An 11,985-nucleotide genomic window follows, 5' to 3' on the forward strand; every position below is an offset into this window, starting at 1 on the left:
CTCAGTACACCTCTTTCAATTGCCAACTAACGCACATATAGGAGAATAATTTATATCTCGGATTTCAGAATAGAAAAAAGATGGTCCCCAATTTAAAAAACAAGTACTAGTTGCATAGCAGAAACCCAGATTTTTGTTAATGGACATGAAAAGGTGGGTCGTAGGGTTAGATATATATTCGAATTCTGTTGGCATCAACCTTTCCTTTCAACTGGTCAGGTCATGCTGGAATTCATTTCATTTTCTGCCAGAACTTGTGGCCCAAGAACATTACCTCCTCTACCTCAACATCTGTATGAGAATACAATACAACAAATTGAAATCAGGAAGATCGTAGAATCTGTGAGCCATCATCATTTTGAAACTCCGAGCTTTAATATCTCATTAAAATATACGCTGAAATTGGGTCATGTGAGCTGCGTATGGATTTGGTGGAAGTTCCTGTTGGGCCAGAAACAAAGTTTCATCTTAGAGAGTGGTCAAAACCCAACAGAATCAAAAGTTACAGCAGGCTAAAATACACAAGTATCCTAGGCCGAAAGATGAGTGGATGCAATTGAAGTGGTCTTCTCAGTATTCTCTCACTGTGGAGCCCCGCACATACCCATAATAGCTAACACATCCACGTGACCAAAAGATCATTAATTTAATGAGGCTCACTGCAGTCAGCCAGCGAAAGACTTTGGCCACAACAACCACCTATTAACTACTCTGAATGAATCGAGGAGTTATTAACTGTGAACATGGACCAGTTACTAAAATCTAGGTACTTGATAGTTTGACATCTCTTGGCATTGCATAATCAACTAATGAGAATGAATTGGAGCCACCCCAAGTTTTTGATTGATCTATGGTTTTATGGGAAAATGACTATTCTCATCCAAATTTTAGCCCAAATTCAAAGTCACACCCACAAAAGATGAAAAATTCAAACTCACACACATGACTTAATTGTCATTCAAATTTTCAGTTAAAGACAGAGGTAAAATCATTGTTTTATCTATAAACTTTAAAACTTTAAAATTTTATCATTTCCCCCCTCTATATTTTAAAAACTAACACTTCAACCCATCTTAAAGTTTGAAAAGTTTAGATTTCATCTCTAAGGTTTGCTTCCTTCTCCACCACCACCGACGACCACGCTTTCCACCAATCTCATTTTTTTGTCTACAAAGGACGACGAAGGTTGAACCTTTGTCGCCCAGATCTAGATGACAAAGCGTCGTCCAGATCTAGAAGAACAAAATCATCGCGTCGTCTAGTGATGAAGGACGACAATGTTGTCCTTCGTCATTTGGGTTGTGCGATGAAGAAAGATTTCTTCATCACACCACCTTGTGACGAGGAGATGGAGATCTCTTAGTCGCACCACCGTCATCACACTAAAAGAAGAAAGAGGTCAGAGATAATGTCGAAAAATGAAATTGAAGAGTGGAGGTGAAACTACTGTATTTGAAAGTTATTGAGGGCGATTGAATTTTGAAAAATATGGAAACCCTAGGTTCGAGAGTGAAAATATTACTTTTCAAAGTTTAAAAACTTTAAGTAAAGATGAAATATTAGTTTCTAAAACCTTGGGGGAGAGAAAAGTAATAAATTTTATAACTTTTAATATAAACAGTAAAATAACTATTTTACCCCTCCCTTTAACAGAAAAAATTAACAGAAGTTTGGCCGTGAGTGGGAGTTTGGGTTTTTCATCTCCCGTGGGTGTGAGTTTGACATTGGCCTAAAATTTAGATGGGAAATGGTCCTTTTCCCATGGTTTTATTACTAAATTCCATGTAACATTGACTCTCCAAGCTAACCTGTACCTGATCACTCACTATTTCACTTCGCTGATCATTTAACCATAACTCAAATTATTAACATATTCTGCTAGTTCCTGCAAAGAATTCTTTGATTATTCTTATAACCATAAATATGCCAAAAGCAAAAAGAGAGTCATTTACCCATTGCCTACTAGGCTTAACCTGATTAACTGAAAGTCATATCAGACAACCCCTCCCGTAAGCAGCTCTTCCAATTCTCACCAACCCCACTTATTAGGCATTCTTACAGCATGAACCAGAGGTTTGCCTCTCTCATCCAATCCTCACCTGTACCAGCAATTAAGAGTCAAAGTAATAGCACCTTCCTACTGAACTTGATAAATGCTTGTTAACAAAATTTGAAATTCGTGATGAGGATTTGAACTAGAGTCACAAAATATGACAGGCCACCAGCTAATGAAAGACAATTAAGCAGATATATAACCCCAGACAACCAACATGTTTAATAGAAGCCATTGTTATTTCTTGAGTTTGATCACCCTCAACAATCTAGTCAAATAGCCACACTTGATCAGCTACAAATGTAAGCATAACATGACTGTTGTCATAAAATTCAAAACCTTCTTCAAGTCTACACTTAATAATCTTCATAGAGAAATACAAGATTCATAGAAAATGATAGAACATTATTAAGTTGCTGGTACCAAAATTTTCCAGCTTACATGTAAGATTGTCTCATAAGCATATTACCGAAAAAAGAAATATGAGCAAAGGAAACAGAGTCTAAACAACACTGGACAAGAATTAAGACAATCAACATTGTGAACCAGATAAAATGTACATAACACTCATTACATTGTCTCAAGATAAATGGAAAAGAAAATGTCCAGATAACACAGAAAAAGGTTATTCTTATCAGAGAATGGAACAGAACATATTGACAAAAAGCCAAAGGCAAATATTAACTTTCCCATCTAATTTACAAGTACTAAAGAAACCAAGCCTACCTAGCTCAAACTGTTTCTTCAAGCTTGCTAAATTATCAACGTTCACCAAAAAGATTCAATGAGAACCCCATTTATCGAGCTCCATTGCTTGGGCAGCTTTAGCTTTCGCTACTGCTGTCAATTTGGTCTTCACCTTTCTCTTCCCTACTTGAAATCTACTTGTACCCTTCTTTTTCTTGTCTTTCCCATCAACCTAATAAATCCAAAATAAATCAACAAAATAAAATAGATCATTTTTTTAATAACTTAACTATATAATTCATAAAACACTGTAAATAGCAAATTATTTCATTATACAATTTTCTGATGCAATCAATTAGCTTAAAGTTTTAAAACTAAAACTTATAATTGCAAATTTTATACGATTTTCTAGGAAATCAAAGGGCACAACTTATGCAGCAATAGAGTGAACACAGGAAGTAAGAAACTAACCTTCATTTTATTCTTCTTAGCTTGAAGCTTGTTGCCTTCCTTTCCTTCTCTAGCTTCTCTCCTAGTTTACCAAAAACACAAAGCAATTAATTATAATTAACAAGCTAATAATGCATACAGAGAAAGATGTGATATGCATACTTTGTAGTTCGAATTCATGCTGCCTTTTTCTGCGAGCTAAATCGTTTTTCTTCGACATCTTAATTGTTCTTATATCAGACACTGATTCAATACCGTTTTCTTCTTGACAAGTTAGAATAGAACGCCGAAACCCTAACCCTAGCCGAATTTAATCCCGTAACCGTGAAATATTCTGCATTATATTGTCTAATTGGTAATTATAACTATTTAAGTGACCAACAACTAGTGTTGGTAATAAAGGGACCCACGAAATGCCACATGCAAAGCAAAATACAGAGGAGGCGGCAAGGAGAATCAAAAAGGCGCCGCTTGAAGAAGGAAAAAGGTACAAAACGGTATTGATTACCGCGAGGAGCAAAGAGAATGATGAAAGAAGCGTTAGCTTTTGGAGATTGGACCTTCACTCTTCATTTCAGTTCTTTGAATATTTTCCTTCTTCAAATATTACCAGCTCAGCACAGCACAGCACAGCTAAACAAAATTTCTAAACTAATCAAATTCAATTCATTTATTAAAAAAAAAAATTCTTTTGTATTTCTATAAAATATACAACAGATTCTTCAGTGGCCTTGAATAAAAATTCGTGACATGTCGGTAATTATTGCCTTATTCTTTTATCATCAACAAACAAATACATACATGTGGTCTGATCTGATCTCGTTTCTTCTCTTGCTTTAACATTGATTTCATTTAAAACTATCTCAATGTGGATCTTGTAAGTCTTGAATTTAATCAGAGCTCCTCCACTTGTGTTATTTTTTTGTTTGTTTGGTTTGTGTTGTGGTTTGAAGCCTAAATATGGCGTGGCGTTCAAAGTGAAGTGGGCTTTTGATTTTGCGATCTGGGTTGTGATTTATTTGTGTTTTCAACGTCACTCAAGACTAGGTTTGACTTTAAAAGGAGCTGCACTTTTTCAGGTAGGTTTTGTTGCTCGTGTTTTGTTTTATTAACTAATTTTAGCTCAGTTAAAGCAAAGTGGTTGAGGTTTTTTTTTTCTCCCCCCTATTTGCATTAAAGATTAGTTGAGTAGAGTTCTGATTTAGTTCGGACTTCATTGCAGAATATGAACAACCCATATCGGGAAAATTTCCCACCATGTTAATTTTTGCTTTATTTTTATATTTAAAAAAAAAAATCTTTTTTTTATAACAAACAATTCTATTATACTTACTAGCTATTGCGCTTGATCTCATTAAAATTTGCGCAAGAAATATTGATTGTGCTTTTAACTGATCAAGATGTCTATATTTGATCCATTATTCTATTGGATTCTTATCAGTACTAATGGGATCTCCATTTGGTGTCAGCTGCTCATTCTGCTAGTAAATTAAATTACTTTGCTTGAATGAACTGGGGCGGGTTTTGTTTAGAGGGGCAAATCATTGAAAAGGTTTCTATCATTTTATGCTTTGATTTGTGAAATTGAGATGGGGGTTCAGTGTTCTAAACACACAGTGTGTTGCTAGAACTCACAATTCAAAGCATCAGTTCTTGAGGCTCCTGATGTTGGTGGGTAAAAATAATTTCTGTTTTTGTTTATTATTTTCTTCAAGAAATATGGTTTTGGTGAATGTTAATTGTAATATTGTCTTGCTGCTGCAGAGAATGATGAGAAGAGTGAGGCTGACTGCTTGCCTGCATTCCATGAATTCACATTGGAGCAACTTAAAAATGCAACTTGTGGTTTTGCGGTTGAGAATATTGTTTCTGAGCATGGGGATAAGGCACCAAATGTTGTTTATAAAGGAAAGCTGGAAAATCAGAGGATTGCTGTTAAGCGTTTTAACAGGATGGCTTGGCCTGATTCACGACAATTCTTGGTAGGCAGTCACTAACTTGAATCCAAGATAGATTGTTTATATCTTTCTTTTCCTTCTTTCCATTAATTCTATTTTATTTTCATTTTTTACCCTTTTTTGGTTCCAGTGGGAATGATAATTTTGCCGTCTCCTTCTTTTTAGCAAGATAACCTTGCATGATACATGTCTTGTACATCTTATGGTCAGTGTCAACATCTTTTCTTTCTTTTGAGTTAAAGATATCAGTTGACCACTTTTCTGTTTCTTTATTAATGACCTTGGAGATGTAAATTACTTATGGCCTGTGATGTTATATCCTACTATGTATTTTCTGGTACTGCAGGAGGAAGCAAAATTGGTTGGTCAGCTACGAAACAATAGATTGGCCAATTTACTTGGCTGTTGTTGTGAAGGTGGTGAGAGATTACTTGTGGCAGAATATATGCCCAATGAAACACTTGCCAAACACCTTTTCCATTGTAAGGATTTTCATTATTTGGATAAACGATTAACTTGGTCCAGCATCTGGCATTAGATGAAAGTGTTCTTCTTGCATAGCATTATGTACCAACGGCTTTTAACTTAATATACATGGATATTTTAAAAATTGTGTTGAACCAGGGGAAACAAATCCTATGAAATGGGCAATGTGATTAAGGGTTGTTCTACATCTTGCCCAGGCTTTAGAATACTGCACAAGCAAAGGACGAGCCCTTTATCATGACCTCAATGCCTACAGAATTTTATTTGATGAGGTAAGTGAAATTATTACTCTCCTCTTTCAATACCTTTTTTCTGGTAAGATTGTACATTATTTGCCCCAGTTAAATACCCAAAATTTTACCGGATGGTAATCCAAGACTCTCATCTTTTGGCTTGATGAAGAATAGTCAAGATGGAAAAAGTTATAGCACAAATCTAGCCTTTACTCCTCCTGAATATCTGAGAACAGGTATGTACTTCTTTATGAAAACAATACATCTGTTCTAGATAATTTTTATCAGGAGGATTTGGTAGTTGTGTGACCTTGTTGTGAGAAATCGAGGTTTTCAATTTGAAGGGTTTACTAGAAAGCAGTCAAACTAAAAGGCTGAAAATCCTTGGAAGTTGGCCTATTTTAAGCATTATGTATCATTTATAACTCCTCTCTGATTATATTATGACATGGGTACTATCTCATTATGATTAACCAAGAATACACTTTATAGTGTTCTTTTCAATTTGTAGAGCAATGCAACTTTAGTGAGGTTGTGTACCATTATGTCATTATTATCCTTCAAAAGTTTGATTGGTCATAATTCTCTGCACTTAACTCTGTGATGGAACTGTTGGTTTTTAGTTGTTAAAATTCTTTGTGATCATGTTTTTGCAGATGCAAAACATGTTTTGGGATTGACCTTTCATAGATATTTCCATCTAGGGCACATAATATTGCAGATATCGTGCCTTGTTTTGTTCTACAGGAAGGGTAACTCCTGAAAGTGTAATATATAGCTTTGGGACTCTTTTACTTGACCTTCTTAGTGGGAAGCATATCCCCCCACGTCATGTAAGTGTACAGTTTTAGGATTGATCAACATGGGTATTATGTTTAATACCACTAGTGTATAATGCTCAAGTAATTTGTTCCAAGCCCTTGACCTGATACGGGGCAGAAATCTTCAGATGCTGACAGATTCCTGCTTGGAAGGACAATTTACTGATGATGATGGGGCCACGTTAGTACGCTTGGCTTCTAGATGTTTACAATACGAACCCGAGAACACCCAAATCCAAAATCATTAGTGGCTGCTTTGAGTCCTCTTCAGAAGGAAACTGAGGTAAAGTGGTTTTTAGCTCAAGAAGCAAGGCATTTCATTCTATGCAAGTTAAAATTTGAGAAGCATCAAGCGAAATTAATTTCTCAATATTTCTTTGTTCTGCAGGTTCCTTCTCACGTCTTGATGGGAATTCAACACAGTGCTTCATTCTCTCCTCTATCCCCACTTGGTGAAGCTTGTTCAAGAAGAGACTTAACTGCCATACATGAGATCTTAGAGAACCTTGGCTACAAGGATGACGAAGGAGTGACAAATGAGGTTTAGTATATGCTTTAAATTTTAAAGAATAACTGAATCTTTTTTGAGTATTTGTTCACACTGTCTATGATCTGCTCCTAGATGCATTTATTGAGGATCTACAGGTGGATTCAGTTATGCTTGCCTTGCATGTTCATTTCATTGGAACTCATGTGATTTTGGTGTAATATGCAAAAAATTAAATAAAAAAAAACTTTTTTTTAACTGAAACATTATGTTTTCTTATGTTTGTTACAGCTATCCTTCCAAATGTGGACAGACCAAATGCAAGAAACATTAAATTCAAAGAAAAAAGGTGATGTAGCCTTCAGGCAGAAAGAATTTAGAGATGCAATTGAGAGGTACACACAGGTAAAAGTCATATCAGGACACTTTTGGAATATGTAACAAACTTTGGCATCAAACTCATGGATGCATGCTGTTATCATTAACAATGCATCTATTGGATGTGTTTGATAGTCATCAAAATGTCACTAAAATAGCCGTAGCAAATTCTTTATAGTTTGTATTTAATCAAATCCTTGAATTTAAGCTTTTGACATCTCCATGAGGCTGGAGACGTGGTTATTCAGTATGCATAGATCTTCCTGTTACTATTAAGTATCCTGCTAATAAATTCTCTTCTTTAACTGGCAGTTTGTTGATGCTGGAACCATGATTTCTCCAACAGTTTATGCACAACGTAGTTTGTGTTATCTCATGAGTGACATGCATCAGGAAGCACTGAATGATGCAATGCAAGCCCAAGTCATTTCCCCTGTATGGCACATTGCATCTTATCTTCAGGCAGCTGCCCTTGCTGCACTGGCCATGGAGAATGAAGCTCAGGCAGCTCTGAAGGAGGGGACAACTCTTGAAGCGAAGAAGATTGCGACAACTGCACAAAAGTGAAAAAAATAAACGAAAGATTGTGCAGATTCGTAAATGTGAAGATGAATAAATTGTGTTGATTTTGATGAATCCCCAACCAGGTTAGGGAATCTGAGAATTACAGGGTTCAGACATATCAAAGTAGTTCTTTAAATCCAGTTATGGTACAAGCATCATGGGTTTAAGATGATTATGGATGAAGAAAGATACCATGATAGATGTAGGCTGTCCATTTTTTCCCTAGAGGCCTGCAAGCAGTTCTTTCATTCTTTGTGCGGTTTGATCATTTATGCATATGCAATGTTCCAATTTTAATCTTATTTACTTCTATTGAAGATGAAGTTTTTTTTATTTTTAGAAGAGAAAAGATGGGAGGCCAAGATTGTTTGTTATTCCATAATATACAGTTTTCTCTTCTAAAAATAAATTTTCTCTTCCACTTAGAGAAAGAGCATTCATTTGCATTCAATTTAATTTTCGAAATAATTCGTTTGTTATTCCATAATATACAGTTAATACGAACAGAATTGAGTTTAAATACTTTTGATTTGAGTTTGGCTCGAATAAAAATAGTATGATTAAGTCTATTGAGTTAAAGTTAACGATAGTTTAAGTTCGATTTGAATGAAAATTAGTTGAGCTTGAGTTTATGACTCAAATTTATGGTTTGGATTTATCGTTCATTGACAAAATAATATTGTTTTATTTAATAATGAGCAAAACAATGTCGTTGTAAATATTATTTGATATAACTTGAATCAAACTACAAGTCATGTTTAAATTGAAATGACCCATCCGTTTGGCTTGCAAGTTAGATTAAATTGAATATTTTTTAACTTGAGTTCAATTTAGTTTAAAAATGGATCGACTCTTTTAATTCAAACTCGATTCAAATTTAATCTAAATGAACTCTTACTGACAGATTGGATCCATTGAGATCCTTTCCGGGTTTCAAAACCATATTCAAGTAGTAGAGATAATCGGTACAAAAATAATAGGCACAAGAAAATAGCATAATCAAAATGATTGTATCATGAAGTCGAGGTGTGAAACAGCGTAAGTCTCGAAGTTACCGGGAGAGCCATAGAGCTAAAAATGAGGGTGCTTTTGAAATTTTTACAATTGAAACATCCGGTTTCTTCCAAATCCTTCCTCTCTTTACTGTGAACTGCCTTATCTCTGCCTTTCTGAAATTTAGCAAGTGAAGAAGTAGAAGCAAAGCAAGTGCATATGCTGAACCCACAAGCAGACAAGTTGGTGAGAAGAACAACGATGGTGGCCACTGCAGTTGCCTCTTATTTTCTCTTAACTGCTGATTATGGCCCCGAACCCAACGCCCTTGACCCTGTATGTTTCTTTCAACATTATTTCTATTTTTCTATCCTTTTCTCTCTGATTATATAATTTATGGGTTTTTCTTTCGAAGTTGTTTGTTATATATTCTTCTGGTTTTTTGCTCCTTTCCCATCTTTATGGGTTTCTGGGAATTATTGTCTAATGTATTTCTTTTGGAATTTTATGTTATTCTGTTTCCAATATATGCGGACTTTGGGATTATTCTATTCTCTGAAATTGTTGATTGTAATTGAATTTACGAGTCAATTATCTTGCAGTTAACTGTCATGCACTTTATACTGTTTGTTCTGCAATTGAATGTCAGTTTCTACCTTGTTTTTGCCGACAGTCTTTTCCTGCTAAAAAATGATCTCCTTTTTCCTCCCATTTAGTTTATCAATTAGATCAGTCACATTGACTCCCTCATAACTCAAGTTTTTAATTACAATTGTTTTGCATTATAAACCTGAAACTTGTGAATTAATGAGTAGATATCCTGTTGCATGCGTTTGTTCCTGTCGATATAGTTTAGGCCCTGACTCACCCTCTGTGGACGAATCTTGTGAAGGAACCCTTGGGTTTTCAGTGCATCGGATTGTCACCAACGTTTGCATTACTCAAGCCTATTATGATCAAAAGTTTGAGTAGGATTAGCTTGTGGGCTGGATGTAAGGATCAAGGTTGAATTTTATTATTTGATCCTTGGGTTGATGTCTAAGATATGCTTATAAGGCTCTCAACACCATTAAGTTTTGATTGCTTGGACTTTTGTGGTAGATCACATAGTTATAAATTTGTTTGGGTAAGATCAAAGTTATTAGTTTCATTGTTATCGCTTCGGAGAGTACTGACTTTCGGCTGCTAATGAAATCCTTTCTAATTGTTTATATTAGACGTTTGTTGAAGCACGAGGATGCAAATTGTTGTCTGGGAATGTTGTCTATACCTGTTGAATTTTGTATAAAAGACAGTGGTATCTTTAGTTACCTAGTATGGTATATTGAGTTCTCAAACAAAGAATATTCTTCAGTTTGCAACTTAGAGTTAATTGCGGAGTTGGCAGAGGGATCTATTGAAGCTAGCAGCATAGATTCACTATCTTTTGAACTTATTCATTTTAACCTTCTAAACCATTTCCTTGGAATGTCACATTGGACAGTGTTTTGTTGGCTTTCTATGAGAAGTTTTAATTTTAAGATTTCCAGAAAGATGAAAGCTAGAAGGGGACACAGACTAGAAGATTTATTCATGTATAGAGTAGTGGGGAAGTGATTCAGCTTTGGAAATTAGTCTGCCTTTATTTTTATTCATTTTTTTTATTCTTTCTTCTTCCAATCACCACATTGTAATACTGAATATCATTTCTTAACACATATTGCCCCTTATCTTATTAAATCATAACACTTTGTTGAAGATTAACATATGATTGTTCTTCTGATGGCATTAATTTGCAATGGTAGATAAAAGAGGCAATACTATCTGCAGAAAGCTTGGTGAAGGGGTTCATCTTTGGATCAATGAAAAAAACTCAAGAAACCCAGACGGAAGAGCTGAGCTCCGGTGGTGGCAAGGGACATCCTTAGGTTATACATGACTGTATTGACTTTTTAAGTAGGTTTCTATGGCTGATGTGGATATATAGAAGTTGTAATGTCAGACCAAGTTCCTTTTTTCATTTTTATATTTTGTGGAAGGAAACATTTAGGATTGTTTACATCTTGCTGAAATAATGTATGTTGGTGTTTTTTGACTTTGGTAGATATTTGAGGTTTGATAATGACCATTTTAAAAAATGCTACTAGATTGCTACAAACATTTGAGATTGTGCACAAGGTTTCAGAGGTCTTTTCGCATTTTGGAAGTGCATATTTTTTTGAAATTACCAAGTGATTTTCATAAAAAATAGTCTATGTAAGAGGATGTATATCAAAGTTTAAATGATATGTATAATATAGTGTATTAAAACCTAATTTTTTGAATTATGTTACATATGGTATTACAAATAATATTATACGCATATATTTTTTACTACACAATTGAATATATAAATAAATGATGTATTATTTTGTGATTGAGTGTTATTTTATCTGTAATTTAAAATCACTATAACAAATCATTTGTGTACTTAAACATATGTGCATAATTCTATTAATGGTATTATATAGTAAGATATGTTTTTTTTTAAACATAAATAATACTATATGCTACTTTGGTTTAAGAGAATAAAACATTATTTTTTATTGCTAATATACTTTGTTTGTTTTGTCAAACATTTATTAATGGTGTTACTTTGATGTGATAAAGAATCTTAATTTTTCATTATAATTATACGTTTGAAAAGGATAATATTTTAGTATTATTTTATTATTATCAATCAAATATAATAATTATATATATTATATATATATATATATATATATATATATATATATATATATATATATTAATTTATGTAAAGAAAATATTAATTAATATATGTATAAATAATTCGCATAATTTTGTAGGCTAAAGGAATATTTCTCACTTAAACTATGCTGAATTCTCAAAGTTT

The 11,985-nt window shown here is 34.1% G+C and overlaps 1 protein-coding gene, 1 long non-coding RNA gene and 1 pseudogene across 5 annotated transcripts; 2 read left to right on the top strand and 1 right to left on the bottom strand.

The window, feature by feature from the left end:
- Positions 1 to 38: 38 nt before the first annotated feature.
- Positions 39 to 4,220, bottom strand: LOC123223029. 4 transcript variants are annotated; one of them, XR_006503743.1, is made up of 5 exons: positions 3,353 to 4,213; positions 3,212 to 3,272; positions 2,780 to 2,972; positions 1,953 to 2,099; positions 39 to 291 (listed from the first exon to the last, which is right to left on the bottom strand). It is a non-coding gene; the product is annotated as an uncharacterized LOC123223029 (long non-coding RNA). The 4 variants fall into 4 exon arrangements; XR_006503742.1 differs by lacking the exon at positions 39 to 291 and having other exon boundaries at positions 1,948 to 2,099; positions 3,353 to 4,203; XR_006503741.1 differs by lacking the exons at positions 39 to 291; positions 1,953 to 2,099 and having other exon boundaries at positions 2,567 to 2,972; positions 3,353 to 3,823; positions 3,992 to 4,220.
- A 103-nt stretch (positions 4,221 to 4,323) lies between these two features.
- Positions 4,324 to 8,542, top strand: LOC123223028 (annotated as a pseudogene).
- A 662-nt stretch (positions 8,543 to 9,204) lies between these two features.
- Positions 9,205 to 11,192, top strand: LOC123223031. Its single transcript, XM_044646082.1, has 2 exons — positions 9,205 to 9,446; positions 10,895 to 11,192. Exons 1-2 carry the CDS (start codon positions 9,330 to 9,332, stop codon positions 11,015 to 11,017), a joined length of 240 nt encoding a protein of 79 aa, XP_044502017.1. The 5' UTR covers positions 9,205 to 9,329; the 3' UTR covers positions 11,018 to 11,192.
- The last annotated feature ends 793 nt before the right edge of the window (positions 11,193 to 11,985 follow it).

The sequence above is a fragment of the Mangifera indica genome, chromosome 8 (genome assembly GCF_011075055.1).
Source record: "Mangifera indica cultivar Alphonso chromosome 8, CATAS_Mindica_2.1, whole genome shotgun sequence".
Lineage (NCBI taxonomy): Eukaryota > Viridiplantae > Streptophyta > Magnoliopsida > Sapindales > Anacardiaceae > Mangifera > Mangifera indica.